The sequence below is a fragment of the Catharus ustulatus genome, chromosome 3 (assembly GCF_009819885.2).
Source record: "Catharus ustulatus isolate bCatUst1 chromosome 3, bCatUst1.pri.v2, whole genome shotgun sequence".
Taxonomy (NCBI): Eukaryota; Metazoa; Chordata; class Aves; order Passeriformes; family Turdidae; genus Catharus; species Catharus ustulatus.
Genome location: NC_046223.1, coordinates 18,886,254 through 18,910,719, shown reverse-complemented (window position 1 = coordinate 18,910,719; position 24,466 = coordinate 18,886,254). Strand labels below are relative to the sequence as shown.

The window sequence follows — 24,466 nt, the reverse complement described above, 5'->3', positions numbered from 1 at the left end:
GAAAATGACACCTAGAAGTTTTACCTGAATATGAGGAAAAACTTTTCCTGTGCAGTAAACCAAGCACTGGAACAGGTTGTCCAGAAGTGTTGTGAAGTGTCCCTCACCAGGGACATTCCAGAACCATCTGGACACAGGCCTGTGCCGTGTGTTCTGGTACGACCCTGCTTGAGCAGAGAGGTTGGGCCAGATGATCCAGTGTGGTCCCTTCCAGCCTGACCCATTCTGTGAAAACCTTCTGTGGCACCAAAGCTATTCTAGAAACCCAAGGATGTCATGCACTGCAAACATCTGCAAGTGCCTGGTAACTCCAGCTATGGCAATTTGTGTCTGTTCACCACCTCCAGACATGCATTAGCTTCTCAGATGCTGCAGTCCACATTTAAGCCTAATTGAACTTCAGTTATCAGCCACTTCACTTCAGATGTTTATCCTCCAGCTGCTACTAATTCTGCCAGAGCATTAAGTGACAATAAATGCCCAAGCCGTCAATCTCACCAATGTCCCTGAGAAACCTGGTATCAGTTGTCCTGTGTAATTCTAGTGTCTGGATAAATTCTAACACCTTGGGACAAACCTGGTAATTAGATTCAAACAACTGACCACTGAAAGTTAAACATCTATTAAATTGTTCTTCCCAAAAACAGAGCTTGAGAATTTTGGGCTTGTGGTATTTGGTGTTGGCTCTGAAATCAGCTTTTTCTCACCAAAGGTTCAGCCCCTATGAGTGCTCTTTCAGGCCATAAATACGTATAAAGGATGAAGAGGAGTTATTGAACCTTCTCTTCTGTTTTTTATAACAGATTGGTCTGAATCTGTCTGCAAAAAAAAAAAAACAGAGAAGAAAATGGTGTAGGAAAGTTCGCACAGATGTTCTCTGTGCTAGAATTAGATCGGTGCTATCCATGCTCCCCTTTCATATACAAAGTGACATTTTTAGAAATACTGGCTAATGGAAGCTTAGAGTTAAAACTTGCACGCATCAGCGAATTTGTATTTTTGAAAGTTTTCACTTCAGCATATATGGAGAGGTTACACTTCTAATGAACTGAATTTTAAAAAAACCTGTCAGACGGTACACAAGGTCTGTTTGCAGAATGACTGCACAAATTCCTGCTCTGTGCATGCCATTTGACTCAAAGTGCGATCCCAAAGACAACAGGTCCCTGTTTTTCACATACCAATTGTTGGCTTGAATCAGTGAATTCATTGTCTGAGTCTGCATGATCATAGCTGTAACATCATTTAAATAAAGTTCTCGTTCCCCAAACTTTTACAAGTACTTTAAAATACTTTTTGGTACCATAACATCACTAAAGCAGTCTGCAGACTTGAAAATTATATAACTTTGGGAGGAAACAAAACCACCCTACAAAGCCTCACATGGTTGATTCTGAGGCCATTTAGAAGAGCTTCCCATCAACTCCTACACCTTAAGAGAGTTGCACTCAGTTTCTGAAGATTGTTTAGGACCAGAAGGCAAAGCACTGACTTGTCCCACTGTCCCACATTTCAGGTGGTGCCTGCTGGAACAATGGCTTATGGCAGAACCTGCCAGCGCCTCTCCTGGCAGTCAGGTAAGCATCAGGGTGTGGCACAGCACCCAGGACAAAAAGCTCCCTCCAGGTCCTTCTCCAGCTGGTAACAAGGTTGCTGGATGCTTACAAAGGAGAACTGCCTTCCTCTGAAGAGAAAGCCATACAGCATTGAATAAATCCTATAGTATTAAGTATTGTACTCTAAGTTTAATTTACTCGATGCAGTCTAGATTTAACCCACACAAAATCTCTCTGCTTACATTTAACCAACAACACTATCCCATCATTTTGATTTTCATTGCAAAAAAAATCATCTTGTTTAACACTTTTTGTTCAGTTCCTTTGTTGTACACAGTGTAGAATCCCAACAGCCAAAAATGCTGTTCTTTGCAAAATTTATGCTGCAACGACAGCCAGAATCATGTCTGCCCTTCATTAATATTCAGTTCTGGGTACTCCAGTGATAAAACTTAAACCAAGTGATTCAGTTATAATAGCAAGTGCCTCTAGACAGCATTTCATTATCAATTTGCTGTCACTACAATTTGAGTAGGAATCCAGATTTACTGCAATATTTTTGGATTTTAATCTAGGTTATGGTATCATCCACTTATAAAAGAAATTAGCAGAAAAAAAAATTAATTTATTAAAATGCCCCAGACAAACAGTGAATGCCTTTTCAGTCAGAGTTCCATTTCCCAGGACAAAAAATGCATGTGAAAATAAGTTATGTTTAAAACACCTAAGTACACTCTGATTTTTGCAGCAACAATATTGCAGGGAAACAAAAACATCTAAATACAACGTTGTGCCTCTTAACTGGATCAGAGAGGTAATGAAGTAAGTTCACAACTGCTTTTAAAGGAAACACAAGGCAGAGATTTTCTGTATTTAAAAAGTTATTCAACTTAAAATGGGAGCTCAGTATAAGTTATTTGTAAAGGCAACTCACTGTGGTCAGCAAATATCCTCACTAGGTGTTAGACCTCTGCAATTCTAAGAGACAAGTAAGGTCTTTCCTGCATCATTCACTGTTCCATTTTACAATCCAAAAGAACCTAATTTGGCCTAAATTTAAATTACATAACCTCCGTTCCTTTCAATGGGAGCTTTACAACCGTAAATAAAGACAGCTTTTGGTCCTGACATGGAAACATAATTGAATTTTGAATCAACTAGAACACAACCACATTTTCTTATACACAGTTACATTCTCTCTTTATAGCCAGCGTCTAACAGGCAAAAAAATAAGACTTCTGGTGTAACTAACTGCACCTTCTGAGTGCACTTCACTACCTGTGAAGGTTTTAAACAGCATTTCAGACTCCCCAGGACAAATCAGGAACTCATCACTTTCTTGCCTGTACTTCAACATTAGATTGTTAACCTCTTCAATATCTAAAGTGCACAAAATTTCCACCTTTAATCACTGAAGAATTACTCCTACTCATGTTTATGACAACCAAGGATATAAGAGAAATCAAGCCCAAAACCTTCATCAGTGTTAGATTAAGACTTAAAACATCCAGAAATGCTATGAGAAAATTCCTGGAGTAATCCTAGCATTCACAATACCCATACTATGCCAATCCACAAACATAAGCAGCAGGAATGCAATGGCCAGCATACAACTTAAAAGAAGAGTAAATTCAAGCATTTCACTAGACTTTAACCATATCATAGATGTTGGGTTTTTTCAGTCAATATATCTCTTACACCGCAAAACTTAAGTGTCAAGCAAAACATTTCTATCAAAGTCACAGTATATAGAATGCTGCCACCATAACTATCCTCTGAGGTCACCGTGCTTCAGTTTTACAACTCTCATATCAAGGAGATAAAGGGAAGGCAGGTTAAAGAGCCAACCGATACTACTACACCATAAAAAAAAATATTACTGACTTCTCTCCTGACATACAAGGGTTCTGGGAATTTAAAGTTTAAGGACTTAGTACTCACATTCCTGCACTACAGGTTCTAAGCAAGCAAATTTAATACTCCTCTGTGTCGCAGGATTTCTATTCAGTTTTCCCTGCTTTGCTCTAAACACAGCTACCTAGGGACAGCTAGGGAAAAAAAAAAAGAAGAAAAAAGAAAAACAAGCACAACTGACCTGTAATCTTGTAATCTGAGTAATGAACCAGGTACAGCAGCAGGACAGTGACCTGATGCAAGAGCTGCAATAGCTGCAGGAAAGCCCTGTTCTTGCACAGTGTAAATCATACACAGGAGCTGTGCAAGTTTCAGGCTCTTCCCTCCAGCCATAAAAATTACGCAACATGCACTGCCTCTGTGCTAGACACACAAAGAACACTTTTATAGAAATGGTGCCATAAAAATATTACAGACTGCTAGAGCAATCACCAAAGTAACCTGTCAAAAAATTGTCAAAACGTTTAGAAAGATCTTCCCTAACTAGTGCAGACCTTTATTTGCTAAAAGGAATAAACTGGAAGGTGCGGTTTGGATACTCTAAACCCCTTCATTTGCATATCCACTTAACCCACACTGAGGAAAATTAACAATGCCCTTTTGGTCTTAGGGTAGCACAAGCAACATGATTGCTCCTCCTTTTCATTTTAATTGCAAAGAAATATATTCACTGTACTGTACTGCATACCATAAACCAGGTTGCTTAACAGAAGCAGAACTCACAATGACAGGGCAAAGGGAAGCACTTGCAAATCTGGATTTCTGATTTGACTTCAGGTAAATAAATCCCTACCACCCTAAAGGTTAAAAAGTTACATACAAAGATAGTGAATTTCTGGACTTTGCTGGTACAGGAAGTTATGGAGAGAGATAAGATCAGCAAGCTACAAAAGAAATTAGAGGAATTCATAGGTAACAGGTTCTTAAAAAAATAATGAAAGCAATCTGTAGACATGTTCCAAAACACCTCAAAACAGACAATGGTTTCTAGGGTGCTGGCAGAGAGAGAGGAAGAGAGATCCCTATGGGGCTGCTAGCAATTTCTTCCAAGCAGCTTCTCCTATTGTTACTGTCCAGGATGGTGTATGGGACTCCATTGATCAGTGGTGTGATCACTGAACAACAGGCCACTTCTCCAATTTTATTGCTACCCTAATATTAAAATCTCTGTAGTTCACACAAAACCTAACTCCTTCCATAGGTAGGGAATCACAGAACCCTGGTATTTGTCTTGTTTAAATTACACATCCTGTTTTGTTTTGTTATCAAGGCAGTTAAATCTAAGATAGGAAGCAAAGTCTTTTAGATAAAAAGTCATTTTCTATTGTTTTAAGTAGTCAGAAGGAAGTCCCAGTTTAAATAAACAGCCACTCTGCTCAGGGATCACCAAGGGGGAAATGCTGGCAAGCTTTTTTTAAAAATTGACATATTCTTTAATTTTAAATGCAACAGCTTTCAACCCTATTTGCATTATTTCATAAGTAATCTACGGCTAAACTATTTTGGATATATTTTTATCTACTATTTCATAACAAACCAGTCAACCTAAATCCAGTCCCTACAAGCCCTGTTCTCTGGTTATCAGGTAACACCAGAAAAGCATTGCTCCATGCCCCTCTAAGAGCAGGCTATCAGATGTAAGGAATTCAGAAAGCACAGTGCAGAATAAGATTGGCTTGGAGACAACTAACAGATCTGTGAGCTCTGTGAAGAAACTCCGAGGAGCTCAATACCCAAATTTTATGCTGAAGAGAAAATAAAAGAAGAAAGAGGTGATGAACTCAGCAGCAAAGGAGCACGTGTATGTGTGCTAGTGAGGCTGCTGTGTTTACAAGAGAGATGTGACAATGTTGCCCTCATTACTATCACACAGTGTTTAATCTCTGTGGTAAGGAATTATCCAGGAAAAGCGCTTAGACTTCCAAGAGACACTAAACCCAACAGGAAAGCTGAACACAGTGAACTTTACAGGCTTGCAGAGAGACACTGCCTGCAGCCCTCTGAAGAATTTTAAAGCAATCCCAGCTACATAAGTTATGATCTCCCACATCTCAGCTCCCCCATGGCTACTAAAAGGACGGGAAGTTTGCCAATCCTATCACCTTTAGCTACTCAAGACCGATACAGCAGTCTGTGTCTGGTCAGACCTGCTGCAATGTCAAAAGAGAAAAACAACTCCAGCTCTTGCTTCAGCTGGAGAGCTAACAATAGATGCAGTGCATTCCACGGATCAAACAGAGCTGCAAATAATCCCAGCATTTTTTGCCATGGTCACACGGAGTACACAGGCTGTCACTGAAGCTCTCCCCAAACTGGGGAAATACTGGGGGAAGTCTTGGGGCTGCTCTACCCTGCAGCCACTTTTTAAAATGGCATTTTATATTATTATTATCTCTGAAGATGAGCAAATAGATTCTGAAGTGGTTTGAGCTGACCAAGCCTCATCTAAACCACAGAACAAGACATTCTAAAGCTAAGAAACAAAAAAAATCTCATTTTTAGGAAATAACCTGTTTTGCAAACAAGGCATATAAAAGATCTCCTTAAATGCAAACCAAATTTAGGATTGATATTTCAGTTGCAGTTTGTCCAGTTAGTTCCAAACACAGGAAAAAACACTAAAGATCTCCAGAGGAATAAAAGCTTTTTTAATTCTTTTAACTAACATCAGAAAAGTTGTTCCATTAAGTTCAAAATTCTCAGGAGAAGAATGGCAAAAAAGCAGGTAACAGTTTCAGACATAAATTCTGCTTCTAATTTCCACAAAGTTTGCATTGAAATACAATTTCACCAAGTGCTAGACAACACTCATCAGCACTCAGTGAAGCTTAGACAAAGCACGGATCAGGTAAGCCTTCATAACAACATTTATTTTGACCAAGCATAATTAAATTCCAAAACCTTGAGCTAAGTTACAGGTAAAACACAGAAAACAAGGAGGATGGCTATATGCATTACAGCAGCTTGTAAGACACCACTACCAATCAAGTCCTCTTCACCATATCAAATTTTTTGGTAGCAGCTCCACAACTGCTGGGCTATAATTGTGGATGTTCTCCTGCTCATCCCATCAACAGGTATCTGTAACCCTGCAGTAATCACCTGGAAAGCATCCTTGGCAGAAAGCTGACAGAAAGACACTCACTGCCAAATGAACATTTGCTTCATTAAGAATACCACTGAGAGAGGTTTGAAATGCAAGTATCTATTTCAGGTTCTCACTTGTCCTTTGCTGGCCCCATTGGCTAAGATATGTGGCTGGGAGCAAAAGGCAGTGCTCGTTTTTGGAAGGCACGTGATGCTCCTGATAGGAAAAATGGCCACTTACCTCACACCTCTGGATTTTACTTAGAATAGTAAGTTAAGCTCTCTCTGTACATGGAATTTGCTGGATAAAAAGCTTGGGCACTCTCCCTACTCCCATTCCTCTTTTGATCTGCTCTTACCTGCTGTCTGTGAAGCGTTTTAAGCCTAACATCCAATGGGGAGACAATCAGCATGAAGTTACTCACTTAAGCCTAAAGATACACAGCAGTGTACAGGAGATGAAAGGAATTCCATGAAAAGACCATAACTACACATAGTAGCTTGTTGCAACACAAAAGGCAAGCAAAATGCAAAAGTTCCTCATGTTTTCAAGCTGTTTAGCAGACACAAGTGGTCATACTTTTCACTTTTTAATAAAAATTCAAATGGTTTCAAATAGAAGTAAATAATCCATGATTACCAGTTTAAGAGCTTATCCCCTAAGCGTACCAAGTAGCTACACAGAAAATTAGTCTTTGATAACACAGTCTAGCAGTATTTGCAACACTTTCAGACAATTATGAAACACAAATAAGCCATGTACAAAGGAGACAAACCACCTGTCTCTTCAGGTAATATTTTTGCTAGGTGCAGAATCCAGGAGAACTGCTAATTATATCTCAGCCAAACTACCACTCGTGGTACAAAGCTTCTTCAAACAGAGATTTATTTTCAAGCAAAATATTTTGTTTTAAAAAATGATTATACTTACAAGCTTTATACTGTAGAAGAACATACTATAAATCACAAAACACTCTCTAATGCATTAGACTTCCTTAAAGGTTTCTAAACAATGCAGATTCCTGCTATGACAAAATATCTCATTCTGACGAAAACATGGAATTTCTGCTGAAACTCAGAGCAAATTTAAGATTCAGTACAGAACTCTGCTACAATCCACAGCAGCAAACAACAGCCTGGGCCAGACTGAAAGGACTTTAATCAGGTGCCTGCAACACACTGGTACCATAGTAAGGGAATGAAATCTGAAACAGGGCAGTTGTGTAACTACAGCAAGAAGAGTTTACTGTAAAAAGAGGGTTATTCCTGCAAAACCAACCTCCCCACCTCTTTCAGGCTATCATCAGTAGGTCGCAGTCCAACATGTTACTCCATAAACTGGTCCACCCTGCTTGGATGCCAAGAGGGTAATCCTCCCCACAGCAATCCCTGAGCATTACCAGGGGAGCTCACACCGTTCACATTCTTTACGCTTTAGTCTTTTCTCTGCAGTACCATCAGTAATACCAGCAACAGATTGCTCCACACTGCTTTTCACAAAGCTCATGTTCTCAACTGTACAAAATTTGCAAGCTTCAACCACGACTGATGACTTTTTTTTTGGTGTATTTTGTATCTGCATTTACTATGTACCTTCTCCCCATGAGAAAACCCTGAATGTCACAGCTACGAGTTTTCAGGAGACCGCAGTTGTTTGGCTTACACTGAACAGATACAATTCCAAGCTGAGAAACTCAGCAACATTTTCCACAAAACTACTGTATTTCAGCTGGTGTTCAGAACCTCAGCCCGTGGAGGGATGTCAATCAGGTTTGCAGAAGTGCATAGCCCAGTGTTACATCCAGAGCAGATGTGAGGTTTTGAATGGGGAAGGAAGCAGGCTGTCATGCCTATAAAGAGCCCATGTTTAACTCCAACCACAAGAAAAACACCAGCATAAACCATCAGTAAAAACCTACTAAAAGATAACAAATGCATGTTCAATGCTACTTGTGAACTAATGATGTCAAATAAGTTTAATTTCCTTCAGTTCTTCTGGAATCCTACACTAATTACCACAGAGGGCAGATGCTGTCAAAAGACTTTGCTCTTGACAGCATTCACAGGGCATTTCTGTAAGAGATGTATACACAGAATTACTGTAAGGAGAGCAGAAAGGAGATTTGAAAACCTTATTCAGACACCAGATGCTACACTCAGAGAAAATATATCAAGTGCAGCTTTGCAATGCCTGTGCTGCAGCAGAACCATAAAGAGATGGAAGAGTATTCTTGCTATTAGAGATGACAGGAGCCCAGAAGATGCAAGCAGGATAAGAATTCTGACTAATATGAGCATACTGGAAGAGTGACAGAAAAAACCAGTTCAGGTCACACATTCCAGAGAACAGATGCAAATTAGTACACGATAGACTGGACAACAATCAGCCTTAGCTTCCAAATGATGAGGACCAAGTGAAGAGTAACAACTGGCAGGAGGTCTCAAAACAGACCACAGTGAGAGATTAATGAAACTGGTGAGTTCCACCCTGAAAAGACTCAGGAGAAAGACAAAGCCTCACATACTCTAGAGGTAGCTTCTGAGAGAATCTGTACTGTCCACAGTTAGTGAGCACAGAAGCCTTAATATACAGAAGGAAGACTTAAATACTGTAGTGAGACAAAAGCTCCAAGGATATTTCAGAATGGGAAAAAGCTTCACACTAGAGGTGTACCATCTCACATTAAACATACATTTAAATGAGGTGCCCAAACTGCAACCTACAGACCAAAGCTTGCAGGAAAAATCTGTCTGCCTGGATAGTCTCTGGCATGATTTTTCTAGGGAGCCTCCACAGATTTAGGCAGAGAACATGTACAGCTATTTTGAAAAGCTGATCCTTGCTGCTGAGAAGGTACCACAACATCTCCTTCCTTAATAACCAGGCCTACATCTGCCATGTAGCCAAAACTTTAAAAAGTGACCCATGTTATCATTTATTGTAGACCAGGTGCACTTCCAGTTCTCTAAAAGGAGTCCCTGAAGTGGACTGTCCCAGTCAGATGAGCATTACCCATCTTTTAGTTGTATGGTAAAGGAGAGATCAACTTAGCCCAGTCCAAAGCACCTTCAGAGAAAGCCACCTGCTCTGACCTACTCAAAGCACTACAACAATGGACAAAGTGTCCCAGTCCTGTCTTAAAAGCTGATGGATAGCTACTGATGGATGTTAATTGGTTGAAGTTAGCAATTCTCATTAAGCACAGTGCAAGGAGATCACAGATCCCTGGAGTTTGGGTTCCTCTCTGGCAAGCACACCTTGTTGTGATCACAGTTTTCTTCATGTGATGCTCTACTAATAGGGCAAGAACTACCAAGAGTTAGTGATTTCAGGGAGCACATGCAGCTGACAATCTAGCTGTTCCAAACTTACATGTCTTATAAATACCACAACACCTTATATTTGGCCTATTATTTCAATTTTTAAAGAACATGAGAAATTACACTGTATTCTGGCTAAAAAATAAACTCCAAACTTAAAAAAAAGTACGTGAGTTAAGAGCACCTCAAAGTCCTGGTTGCTTATACATCAAGGAAGGAGTGACTTGCAGTTGTAAAACCATTAAAAAGTCTTAGTTACATACTTACTCCTCTCACCCCTCCCACCTTTTTTCTCAGACTGCCTCTGACTTTGGATAGATGAACTGAGGAGTAAACGAACAGCTAGTAGGTTTCTTCATTATTCAATGTGTAGTGACGTTTTTTGCACATTAATCAAAACTTGCTCTGAATACCAAATTCAGAAGTTATTCACAGTTTAAGCACAGTGTCATAAAATATAGCATTTGAGAGCTGCAAACTTGAGCACAGCTTCTTTTTAAGAAATTAGTAAAAGTTGGAAAGTAAAGGAGAAAAAGATGGGAAGTTGTTTCCTGCATGGGAGAGCTGAAGCACAACAACTGGTGCACCCAGTCTTCTGCTGTTGCTCATTTAATCCAAGATGATCTAGGGGCCTTTGTCTTCAGTGGCCATCTAAGATTCTCTCTGCTTTGGAGGACTAAGGTAGATGCTGAATAATTTAATGTTTCGACAGATTAGGCCCACAGGCTTAAGTTAGTAAGAAAACAAGCCAGGAATATCCCTGACAACTTTCAACCAGCACCAAAGGACTGAAATTCTTTGGAAAATAAGAAGCAGTCAGTGCTTGCAGGAAACACTGAGCTGGGTCCATGAAATCATGTTATCTTCAAGCAATTCCCTACCTCAAATCATTAGAGACTTTCCAACCTCTGCAACAGCAAAAGACAACCAAACCAAAACAAACAAAAAAAAGCAGGCTTCAAACCACCATCTATTTCTACCTGCAAACCAGAATCCAGGTTCTATTGTAGGGGAGGAAAAAATAGCATAAAATCATTCACATGCTCCAAGATAGTTTTTGAGGTAATTCTGCATCTGGTGTATGCATACAGGTATTAATTAATGACCAAGAACTAGTAGGGTAGTGTCACTGCTCACATATACACAAAGATTGTATTGATTCCTTTCCAACAGCCAAATAGAACTTTGGACCACTGGTATAAAATCTACAAGATGTGCCCCAACTTAATTTCAATTTGGGGGGAAAGATGATGCATATGAAAAGCTGATTGTTTTGATATAACCCTATTTATAGCAGCATAGGACCTGAAATTAACATTTAAATGCTCTTTGTGCTACAACCAGAGTGTTTCCAGAACATCCACTTTCTACTCGGAGTTCCTTCAAGATTTACCTAAGCAGCCTACCAGCATAATACTTAAAACTTATAGCTCAAATTTCCCAATTTCCTGAGTATATTCTAGAACTTCTCCATCTACACACTAAAGCAAGTTTATTTCATTAAAGTTACAGGTGAAAACGTTATCTTCACAATTAAATTATATTCTGCCTCCCTTCTCAAGAAATGGAGCCATTTTTACAAATTCCTACTGTTTCCTGTGCCAAAAGACAGAACTAAAACAAGCCATCATAGCACTGAAAGTCACAAGCAGTTTTCTCATTATTGCCAAGTAGTTGTGCAACAGAAGCAGAGATCCCTCTTCCCAAAAGAGAAAGCAAAAAGCCCCAAGCATCCCTGTCCATGCATTCAAATCATTTCTGTGACAGAGGCCAGGTTTGATCTCACCAAATGCCATAATAATTTTTTAGCTTGCATCGAGTTCTCTTTGTGCACACAAACGGTTTTTTTTGTGTGCCTGTTCTCAAACAGGCACACAACTCTGTCACTGAGGTCTGAATTAAGCATCAGACTACGAGAAAGGCATTTGTGTTACTAAAGGCTGCTTGCTCAATGATGCTTTATGGATTAGAGACATCCCCTTGGCAAAACAAGCAAGAGAACAGTACTGAGAGGTGTTTTCAATCTTTTCCTAGCTTTACTTCAACTCTTTCTTTTGGTTTCTGCTTTATTAAGAAGCCATGCAGAAGTACATTTACTACAGTATTTTTTAAAAGCTACTTTAAAATCTGCTTCAGATTCAAAAAGATGTTAGACAGTTCTAAGAGCAAGAAAGTGACAGTATTTGACCTGCTTATTTAACCATCTACCTTAATTTCAGCTTACATTTTGTGAATTGTCTTTCAAAACCCACCCAAAAATTCAGAAAACTGACTAAAATAGGATGGATTATTACACAGTATAAACATCATGCCCTCTGAGACACAATTCATATGTCACAAAATCACAGTATTACAAATCCTCAGCTTTCCAGTTTCTGTATTTCAAACACCTATATTGCTTGACAGACATTGAAGCAAATACCCAATTAACAACCTTCTAGATTTCAAATATTATTTTTGCCTTTTTTTCCACTAAAGAAGACTAACTGGATTATAAAATAATGCCTTACCAGATGTTGTCATTTGTCCATTACTTAATTACTGGTTCCAGAGTCACAGAGGGTAATTTTCCCAAACACACTCTAAACATTTATTCCAGAATCCATTGAGAGCAAATGTACAGAATTTAGATGCTGAGACTGGTTGGGTTTAGCACTGGGGGGAATGGGGAGGTAGGCAGAAGAGGTATGAACATATTCAGATATTAAAGTTAAATCTAATCATTAAAAATTAACCAGCTATTTTGGCTTACAGATTCAGCTAGTGCCAGCTGCATTAAATTTCCCTGCATCATGTAAAAAGGTTTTTACAATTCACAGCCTAATATTTTCCCCATGTAACAATTTTCTCCCTTTCCAAGTGTTAACATGTTGCTTGGCAATGCCATCCCACCTCGGGGGAGATAACCACCACCCCTTTTTGTCTGGTTGGAAGGCTGATTGTGCTGCACAGGTGTCCCATCCATCTGAAAACAAAGAGAGGCTCTTGCGAGTGCGCTGACGTCACCGCAGCTCCAGCGAGCCCCAGAATAGCAGCTCAAATCCATCCTTCATACTCCAGTGCTACAGGAAGCCAGAACCATACCCTCCTGCTAAAGTATAAAATGAACGGGCAGAGATATGTGCTGGGAATACCAATTTAATATATCCTGTACTAAGTGACATTCTGTTTGTTGCATAGCAACAGGAATCTACTGCAGAAAAACAATATGGAATTTTTTTCTTTTTCACTTGCCAAGCTACAATTAACCCCAGTCTTCCTGAGAAAAACACATCCACAGCATAAACACAACCTTTGTCACCAGTCCACCAAAGATGCTATGCAGCATTTACTCTGTTCTACATTAAAATGATTCTGTGCATTTCAGTGGCTGGAGGGTATGGTGCTGCCAAGAGAAAATCCTCTGGTGCAGTGCATATGGCCAACAATATTTTAATTCTACAGTAATGACCAAGAAAAAGTTCTTGGATGCACAAAACTTCCATTCTTAAGCACGAAATGCTTTCATCATTTTACAATATTTCTGTCATACTATGTAAAAAAAAATAAGGCACTCACATTCTGAAAGAAAAGCCTAAGGTTTTGGTTCTACATGGTTTTGCTTTGTTTTGTTTGTTGGATTGGTTTTGTCTTACAAAATATTAAAAATGAGCACCTACCTAAACTACTTTGAATTTAAAATCAGTTTATCTTCAGATTTCATAATAATGTATGTACACCTAAACTCTGTGCCTCTTCATGGGAAAGTTTTCTGTAAGACAGTATGAATTTCATAAGATCTCTCCATGTTCCCAAAAGAAAAAGAAAACTACAATCATGCAAGTGGTTGGGAAACCAATACATTGATACATCATAAGTTATATAAAAATATGCACCAGCAAACTGGAGAGAAGCCTCTCTCAGATTTTTGTTTCTTTGCTAGTTCTTTCTTAAACACCCTGTCCATTCCAAGGGAATGACAAGACCAGGGTAAGCTCACTGAGAGTTACAACCAAAATACCTGATGAGTGGGCTTTGGGGTGAGTCTACTCCCTACACTCACCCCAAGCACACACATACTCAAAGATGAGGAGGTCAGTTCAATTCAGGAGGAAAAAATGTAAGATTTCAAATACATGGATCCAAAATCTGCTGAATGCTGAGACTGGTACTACACAAATCACCAAACCTGTAAGCATTCCTCACAGTTACGTGAACAGTCTTCATATCAAGTTTTCCTTTTTATTATCAGGGCAGGGAATCACTGCAAGAGGAGAGGTTGCTTGCTTTGCATCCATCTGCCCTAAGAAAAGGAGGCATGGAAATTCAAGGCAAAATATCCAGGGTACTCAGAACTGGCGTAACAGTATAGTCCTCTATACTGTGGTAACTGAAGATTTCAACAGGGAAAAAATAAAATCCTATTATTAAGTATTATTAAGCATTAGTCATGTCTAAAGATGCAACTCTTGCAATGCAATCCACTTATATCTGCATCTTAGAGATTCACTATACAAAAGTCACACTAGTGACCAAGACCACGTCTTCACAAAAATAACAGATGGGTTCTTTAAAAAAGGCATTCCAAGCATCCTTTTTCCCCATTGATTTCAGGTAGTTAGATGATTCAATGAAAAATGTATCTTCATGCTTTACACAGAAACAGTAACATTCGAAAAGTATCTTCACAGGTTTACTTTCTGACACTGCTCTCTGTAAAGCAATCTCCACTTCCTTCACACAGACATCATCTTCATAGAGTAACAAAAGAACGAGTAGCAATTTAAATAGATCTTACAGTTGCCAACCTGTTTTCAAGCACCCAATTCCTTAAAATCTGAAATTAGAATTACACCAAATATTGCTATAAGGTCAGACATCAAAACTATGAGCTATCTATAAAAAATAAACCACACAGTAACATTTATCTGTATCTGCAATGTGCCTACACCAACCACAGTACAACACAGTACAAAATCTCCACATGGAGTCTGCAAAGAATTGAGCAACTTTCTGAGGAACCCAGCCCTTGGATGTGTGAAATTGCCCTGTCCTGCTCCCCACCACTGCAGCCTGTGATCTAATAAAAGATACTGCCTCTCCTCATAAAACCTTTGTCATGTTTATAAGCTTAGAGCAACACAGCTACAGCAACAGTATTCATAACCTGCAAGGCAATCTTTGTGTTTGTCTTACTGCCATCCATTTGTGGATTCAGCTATTGTTGGAAACAGTGACATACACACGTTCTATCAACAACTAAGAAAGGTTCACAAAATAAAAGGAATACCCTTTGGTTTCAAAGGCACCTTTATAGAATGCCAAAGAAGAAGCCTTTAGCCACTCTATTCTTCCAAACTTCATGAACAGACTACTCAGATACTGCCAGAATACAAAATCAAGCCCCTGAGTGCAGCAGTCCAGATTTCCCTACCTCACAACTTCGGTGCAAGGTCAGAGGTAAAGTGCAGCAGGAATCATTCTGAGGATAATTCACATATGATGCAGTTAACTAAAGGCTGCTGGACTCCTCACACCACACTGTGGAAACTGGAACAATGGTACCATCACAAGCCTTCAAATTGCAGCATGAGATCTTTAAGATGCAAAATCTGACTGACTTCTTTCATGTGTTTACTGCTTTGGCCTTCTTCTTCAATTTCAAAGTAAAAACTTTATTCCAAAAGCCACTACTGCATTTCCACTCGGAGCTAAAAACCCAAGAAAACCATTGAAATGGTACAAAGCCTCATTCTCAATTACTCTCCAAAACACACAACACTACAGAAGTACTACTGGATTCAGTCTGTGCTTAAGTTCAAACACTTACTACTCAAGCACTCTGATCATTCATCTCCTCATCCTCCTGCTCATGATTAGACACAGGGCCCTGCTAGTTTTCCAAAATGGAACTCTCCTCTCCTCAGTCGTCTCTTGGTCAGAACAACACTGAACTGGAAAGGTCTTTCATGCCTTCTCTCACCCCTCAAACAGCAGGCTTTAACCAAGGGAAAAAAGCACTGACTGCTAGAGACACATCTACTGTCTCCAGATGCAACTTCAGACCAGATGGTTCATATCTGACCAGGAAGGCAGTCCTGTGTTCCAAACATGTTTATTTCATGTACATGTATCAGACACTTCTTGCACCATCCTCCTGTTACAGTTACACTAACATGAATCAACTAAACACATCGGTGTATGACAATAAATTAAAACACAATATAACCTCTGACTATATACAGAGATTTCTATCAAAGCAGAAGTATTCTGAACTAGGAAAAAAAGGAAAAAAAGTACCTCTAAACTTTTTTTTTAAATCAGTATTTCTGCTAGAGTAGTACCAAAGCATGTTCTTAAGTAGCATGTTCAGTGATTAGACCCACATAATACAAATGCTAAACTTCAATACTCATCATTTTCTGAATCCTGTCCTTCACTATTTTAATTCATTATCTCTGCCAAAATAGGGCTCATTTGGATTAGGTGTCACTGTTTTGTCAGTCTGGCCACACCACCCATTTCAGACAATAGGTAACTATTCTGAAGTTGTAAAGACCATTTCACCATCATCCACAGTAGCCAACTGCAGGTTTCTAAAAATGGGCTTTGCAAATGCATTCAAGAACACAGTGTAAGTTTTCTAGGAGATATAATAAACGGTGTACACATCACTATGCACTGTTTATAGAAGACTCCAAGCTTTTAAAAGAAAACAAAGAGCAATGAGATTTTTATAGAACATGAAAATACAGGGAGAAAACAAGTTTTTAAAATGAGTAGCAGTGCATAGTGTTCATTGTAATGCATTATTGACATGAACAACATACACTAGCTAGAAAAGGAAAATTCTTGCTCACCTGGAGCTGGAAGCTTGGAACCTGAAAAAAGCCATATATTCAATGTAAGTTATTTGAAGAACTAGTGATTTTAGGCAGCAGTACTACCAGGTTCAATGCTCAGATTTACCCAGAGCATATGCTTAAGGCACATTAGGAAAGTCAACCACAAAGCTGAAAGGAACCTAAAACTACCAACCCCCTCTTTCCACCAATGCCAGTAAAAACACCACTAATGCAGCAGTATTGAAAGTTTTGTTGGAAATACAGGAACTACAGCAGCATCTTAAATCATCTTTCCATTTAGTACTTCCATATTCGATCCCATACAATAGGAAAAAATGCAACTTCAATGGAAATCTCCACAAAATACAAACTTCTAATATGAAGACATACTGGTCTATAAAATTGAAATAAAAAAGCATTCACCAGGATGGTTCACCAGATGGGACCACAATAAAACACTATCTTAACTACATGCCCTTCAAAGCATTTAAGTTTAAAAGCTGCTTTCACTGTTATGGTAACCTGCAATAAACTGACAGCAGTCAGTGGCCTAAAAATAATTTCAGGCATTAAACTACATTTTAGGAAATTGCTTTAAGGATATACATAGAAATTTATTTCCTCTAAAAAGAAAATTTAAATATTCACTCACTATATAACTAAACTAATCGATAATACAGGTTTTAGCTATACCAACGATTACTCTTGCTCTTTTACCATTCAGTTCAATTCCAGGTTTTAAAAGTTCTTCTGTTTTGAACCAGGTGGCAAGTATACTACAACAAACAACAGCCTCGCCTTCTGTATGGAATTTGAAGTAAATATAGACTGCTTTGTAATCCAGTTCAGGAAACAGAAATTTCTAATTTGTGAAGAAAAGACAGTGAAAGAACAATTTCAAACAAAATCCTTCTAATTGTATTTGTGTTGCAAACTAGAAGTTTAGAGTTATTTCTGGCAGCACACCAGCCCAGGAAAGTAGCATTTTTGTATCACCCTCTGGAGTGCAATCAGTTTCCACTTCTTTCTCCCGTATTTCACCTGATGTCAGCATCTTTCTTTACAATAATTTAAAAAAAACCAAAAAAACAACACAACACCAACCCACACACTTAGCAAAGAAGTAGACCAGTTCTGGACTAAACTGAAATTGTTTTTGCTGTTCTCCTTTTACATAAAACAGCTTTGGTTGGAGAATTTTCAATATGTGAAATTACTAAGAGCAAGTTAATTTTTTTGCCTGAATATTGACAGTGTTTTCTTTTAATGAGCCTTGCCTAAAGATTACTCATGGAGACAAGAGAGTTGTACTTCAATTCCTCACATTAACTTGTGCATTGATTCCCAAAACATGTGCTTATTACAAGCAGTTCAACTGGAAAGACTAATCCAAAGTGGATTGACACATCATCTCACATCCCACTGAACAGTCCTGTTCTTGCCACCAGGCTGTCACCAGCACTTGGGCAGGAGACCCAGAAAGATGTCACATCACCTCCCCAGCAGCAATTCCATAAGCCTCCCATAAGTGCCTACAGAACCACAACATTAGGAGCAGCACACACCACCACATAACACCATCAGAGGCTGGTAAGCACAACATTCACATTCTCTCCCGGAACATTTTTAACATTAGTCATGAAATAGCTACAGTGATGGAGACGTGTAATACATGATAGCAGGGGAAAGGTTTAGCAATTAGGAGAACAATTTATTAGGAGTATTTGAAGCAAAATTCAACCTTTTCCTCTACAGCCAGTATTGGTACCGAGTATTTTTAAATCAGACTTAATTACTTAGATATATGTTTTCATTTCTCATGTTAGAAAATTTGGAAGTTAAAATAAGGTGGTGCAGCTATTTCTGAAAGGGGAAAAAGTTCCTGCATATTGCTCAACCAAAAAAGCTCCGTACAAACCATGTTCTTTTCCAGGTTTGTGAGAACCCATGGGAAGTTAGGGCAGGAGAGGCACAGCAGGGACACAACAGTGACTCCTCACCTGGCATGTTTAAACACAGGCAGACACAAAAGCAGCTTCACTCTCACACTAATCCTAAGGAAGATTCTAACAGCCCAAGAACACAAAGTAGCTGTATTGAATTCCCAAGCACTGGCAGGGCAAGGCGGGGTGGGAGAGCGAGGTAGGCACCAACAACAAATATCAGCAAGGCTGATGTGACCTCAGTCTCTGCTACATTTAATTGAGCTACTACTAGAAGTCAAAATTTTTTCAATCAAACACAAAAAGCACCTATCTTCTGCTCTCTCCCACCACTACAGCACTCTTAAAACCTAAACATGCCTGGATGTTTAAAGAGCTGGCACATGTATTTCTCCATTGCTGAGTGGAAGCAGGCATGAACTGTCAAAAGCAATTCTAGATGAAAGGTCAAAGCAAAGAAGGGAGTAATATCTGTTTCACAGAATACATTTGCTCTCTCTAGTAATGAAAGCAAATGACTCTATCCAGTGGTTCAATAACCTACTTCTATAATAGTTCCACATGAGCTGCCCTGGCATGGGAAGAAGCAGCCCTCATTACAAACTATTTCCAATCACATGCCTAAGGCAGCGCCGAGAGACGTCACTTAGGGCAAAGCATCCACTGAAACAGGTGCTGGGAGAAAAATGTTTCTGCTTTTTATGGAAGTGGAGAAAAAAGGCTTTTAGGCTATAGTGGCCCAAAGCAGGATGCCAACTAACTCGTTCTTGTTTTCTGACCTCCAACAGCAAACATGAAACCCTGAATCAGAGTCAAGAAAAAACTTGTACATGCCCTTCCAGAGAGCATTCCTGAATTATACACACTCCCAGACTGTTTCTAATTTTTAGAGGCTGACAACATAATTGCTAAGATGGTCATAAATAGCTTTGGCTAAAAAAAATGTATTCTCATTCCTGCACTCTCCATTCACATGGTAATTTTTTAAAGATTTATACTTTTACTATCAAAATAATTCACTAAACTATCCAGAGGGCTTGCGGGCAAAACAGCTGTCAGATCCCATATCAGGTGGGCAGAAACAGCCTGTCCAAAAATTACTTGCAACTGTCACAAATAGAGTGCAAGCTAAAGACCACACTTCTATCAGACAGATGACTCAGTCCATCTGTTAGTTTATTTAAGAACAAGGAAAGTAACCTGAATTCTTGTATCCACCTGAAAAAAAAACCTGCCCACACCACCGATTTTTCTCTTGAGATACAAGCAATTTTAGGAACTGTATTGCTTGCAGTTATGCATATTCAGTCTAATTTAACTGCCTGCTTTCACTCCCAACATTTTGTCAAATATTTCTCAACTAAATTAAGCTTCCTATCTCAAATACACCATTCAGGCAAGTATTAAAACTAAAGGCACAATTCCAAAGAGTTACCTTACGTACCCAACAATAACTTAATGTCACCATCAAATTAATGGCCTTGCTGCTGTGCTATTTCACCCCCTTAAATAACCACAGTTATTGCAGCAGACTGAACTGTACTATTGTGACTAATAATGCTCTTGTATACCCACTTTCCTGGAAACTCCAGGAAATGCGTGTGGGTTCCTTCAAGAATTCCTAGTCCTAATGAAGGTACATGTTTTGTTACTTCTGCTGTGGCATTAGTTTTCTTAGCACAACACTTAAAATACAATGAAGGCTTACCAATCCAGGCATAAAATACACTGACTTTTAAATAATAACATGAAGTGCATCCTGTAGCAACATATTTGAGCAGAAAAGCTGCTGATTATAAGTAAGTAGAAATTTCAGTGTGGCTTAGAGACCACAAATTTAGCTATCTTTTTAGCTTAAAAACAAAGCAAGAATACAACATGACTTTTCAGAAAAGGCAAAATCTGTAATAATTTATCTGTTTGCCCTATCTAAACATGGAATGAAATTCACATACATATGATATGCATAGTAGCCCATCAAACACAAATTATTATACTGGGCTCTGGAAATACTCAAATTTAAAATTTCCTAGAAATACTGTTTCTTTCCCAGTTCTTGGGAACTTGGGTAATGAAACCCGACTAAGCAGTCTGCTTTCTGACCAGCACACTAATGAAAAACAATTCTTTCCCACACAAAGAAATGGATATTCTAATCCCAAGAGAAGGCTGTACAGTTTGATATTTTTAAAGTCAGTATCTTGTAAAGCTCATTTATTTTTATTGGACTTAACATTTTAAATGAGCCTGATACAGAAAAAAAAAAATGAAGGTAATTCAGTTGACCTTCATTGTAGAATCCCAGCTCTAGCAGCAGAGATGTGTTTACCAGCTTCTGTAATACAGACTTCAACATATGCTACAATAAAAGTCTGTACACACATTCTTCTTGTACAAATACGATGGGAAGTCATGCTATTACTAGAACAGGGGCACCAAACTCTGCTGTTACCTACATCTTCACCAACTCTTTCCCCCACCACATTCCAGTCAGCTGGTGAATGGAAACCTCACTGAATCTGCCCATTCCTGGATACTATTATATTATAAGTGCTTTCAGGAAACTGTATTAGGGGCAGCACTTTTGTCAGCTAACCAGAGTACAAAGAGAGCAACAGGTGTTCATGGGAATCAGCTGTTTACCTAGGGCAGGAGACACAGATACACACAGCCCTATTCAAGCCGGCTCCTGAACCAAGTAACCTCATACTTAGGCTAGAGCATTTAGCTGGGATATTCAATATTCAGAGTTTCTCTGCAACCTAAAACCCCTAACAGATGTTATTCAAATAGCATATCATTTCAATTTGAATACAAAGCAGACTTCTGCAAGAATTAATTCTTGTGTAGTGTCGGTGTTTGTGTCTTACAGAATTGCTGACTATTTTAACATTCAAAGCTGCTCCTCACAAAGATGTTTAGTATTATTTGACAGAAAGAAAATCAGTTTGCTCTTTGGTAACTGACCAGCTAATCACCCAGACAAGATGCAAGATCTTAACACAAAATCATCAGAATTAGTTCAGGCTCACGATGGCTGAAGAATAGCAAAAGCACAGGAAAGAAAGTGAGGGTGCCTTCCCCCGCCCTGCCCCAGTTAATCTATTTATTTTTTTATTCTTTGGAGTACCAACAGCATACTTACCTGCCCAACAGCAATGACAGAATGCAGTTTACTCATTCCACGAGACTATCAATTTTGTGCCAAAAGTATATTTTTAGTATAAACTGCTAGGATTTAACAGCATCTGCTGTTACAGAGGAGCTGTGTATGAAATGCTGATCGTTCATCCTATGTACCCTGTCACTCCTCACCCATGAGACCTTGCCTTACCAGCAAATGCACATCAAAAGTCACTGCCTTTTAACAAAATACAGCATGAAGATGTTGTTTAAACATGTTTCAGAAATATACCATCAACCATAGTCTAAACAAGTCCAAAGAGAGAGCGTGCAGTGAAAGCTTGCCATTGTACTGGAGTCAGACCAATTAAACAAAACTGAGCGAATTTAATAGTGCCTCTATAGAGAGAAAATACTTCTTTAACCACATCATTTTTTTAGCCTGTGTAGTTTAATTGGTACAGCTTGCTTCTTTTTTTCCAGAGGGTTGGAACCAAGCATTCTGGAAGTCAGTTTCCTTTGAAACACCCCATGACCACTCAGCAGAGTGACCCTCCAAATCACAACTGCATCTCCCCCTTACCAGCCTGATGCTCTGCAGGCACGAGCCAGCAATATATTACCCAAATTCACTCACTGCTGCAAGTCAACTAATCAAACATCTAAATAAGCAACCTAAGGGTAGGTTCAACCTAGACACTTTCCTGTTGTGCTAGTTAAGAGAAAGAAATACTTGTGCTCCCTCCAAGCTGGCACAAGTCCTAGCACACAGTTACATCAGTGAACAGTGAGCAGTCTTGCTGCTATAGCTCACTTCACTCAGCATCACCCGCACAATTCAAGTGCCTTTTGCCAGCACGAAACCCAAACTTACACGGGGCTTCCCAAGGTATTTATGCCAAGTCTTGCTCGATTAGGAGCATTCATTGTGCTAAAGGCTGTCAAGATAATTAAAAAGAACACCTCTGCTTAAAGGATTTGGATACAAACTGTAGGTTTTCCAAGCTGTAACTTTTCATTTGCAGGGCATCTGACTTCTACATGAACAACATGAACAACTGAAAATAAATTATCACAAGACAAAACAAAGCTTAAAATAACGTAGGACATAAATACCTACAGTGAACAAAGAAAACTAGAGGGAAATACAGGAACACAATTCTAAACAAAACAGCAGGGAGATTGTTCCCATGCTTCCCACTGCAACGCTATCCTTTCCATTGAAGGTGCACTGAAAGAGGGAACCCTCATGGTACAAAAAAATTTATTAGGATTTTCCTCCAATTTACAGGGAATTCTAATGGCTCGTCAGTTTTATAAGCAGAGGAATTTGCCGACTTAGATCACGCAAATCTTGCCGGACTTCTACTCCAAAGGACCTTACACTCGCGTCTTTGAGACAAAGAAGGTTCACATCCAACTGTAAGGCAGACAATAACTTCCAGGCGAAAAAAAAAAAAGAGGCAGGCATGAGTAACTCGTTTCCCCAGCTGTCTGAGAGAGGGGCAGGCCTGCAGGGAGCACGGCGTCCCCGAGCAGCCAGACCAGCGCTCGGCCACCGAGCCGCATTTCTCACCGGGTCCTGCACCAATCCAGAAAGGAGATTATGGAAACAGAACAGGCGCTAAAAGCGAGCTGGGGGGAGGATGGCGGGGGGAAGGGGAGCACGGGCCGGGCAGGGAGAAAATCGCCTTCAAATGAATGAGCCGGCGGGGAGCGGGAGTTCCCGGCGGGAAGGCGGCAGGCACCCACCTCCCTCCCTGCCTGCCTGCCGCCCCCAGCCGCGGCCACCTCTGTGTTTACATCCCGAACCTCCGAACGCGACACTTTCCCGGCTGCCGAGAGGGGGATCCCCCCTCCCTCCTTCCCCCCCGGCGCCTCTTTATTGATTACCGAGGGAAAAGCCCAGCTGCTGCTGCAATGCAACACGCGCCGGCTAAGGCGGAGGGGAAGGGGGGGAAGAAAATCACCACCGGCAGAGAAAGAAAGGAGACGGGCGCCCGGGGCTCACGCCGTGCCCGGCCCGGGGGAGGCGCCGGAGCGGGGCCGCCCCCGGCCCGGCCCGGGTCCCGCCGCCGCCCCCCGACCGCAACTTGGCCGCCGCCGCGGGGGGACGGGGACGGCGGGCCGCCCTTCCCCCGCCGCCACTAACAATGGGCCCTTCCCCCACCGCGGGGCTCCCCTCGGCCCGGCCCCCTCCCCCGCCGCCGGCCGATCCCCCCGGCTCCCGAGCCCGCTCCCGTTCCCGGCTGCGCGCCGGCCGAGCCGGGGGGCGCGGAGCATCGCCCCCCACCCCGCGCCCGACGCCCGCTCCGGAGCCGGCCGCTCACCTCATGGTGCTGCCCGCGGTCGGGGAGCCGCTCCCGCTGCCTCGCTCGCTGCGCTGTCTCCCCCGCCCCGCTCCGCTGCTCGCCGCGGCTCCGCAGAGCGAGACCCCCGGAGAGCCAGACCCCCGCCCGGCAGCGCCGCCCGCCCGCCCGCTCCGCCGCTCCCTCCGCCGCCGGGCCGGGCCAGACCACCGCGGGGAGCCGGGGGTGGGAGGGGACGGGAGAGGTGGGGGAAAGGGGCGGGGAGGAGCGAACCACCGCGCGGGAAGGGCGGGGGGAAAGGAGGAGGAGGAGAACGCGAGCGGGCGGGCGGGGGAGCGCGGGGGCGGCCGGAGACACCGGCGGGGCCGCGGGAGCGGCGGCGGGAGGAG

The 24,466-nt window shown here is 40.9% G+C and overlaps 1 protein-coding gene across 7 annotated transcripts in view; it reads right to left on the bottom strand.

Moving 5' to 3' along the window:
• The window catches only part of ENAH (ENAH actin regulator), an 88,421-nt gene extending 64,200 nt beyond the window's left edge, over nt 1–24,221 (bottom strand). For 6 of the 7 annotated variants that reach the window (XM_033054613.1, XM_033054619.1, XM_033054621.1 and 3 more), the window contains exon 1: nt 3,652–3,784. In XM_033054613.1, the coding sequence (XP_032910504.1) occupies nt 3,652–3,761 (110 nt within the window). In that variant the 5' untranslated portion in view covers nt 3,762–3,784. Of the gene's footprint in view, nt 1–3,651; nt 3,785–24,098 lie in introns of those variants that run through there. The other variant, XM_033054615.1, reaches the window with a different exon arrangement.
• Nucleotides 24,222–24,466: the final 245 nt, after the last annotated feature.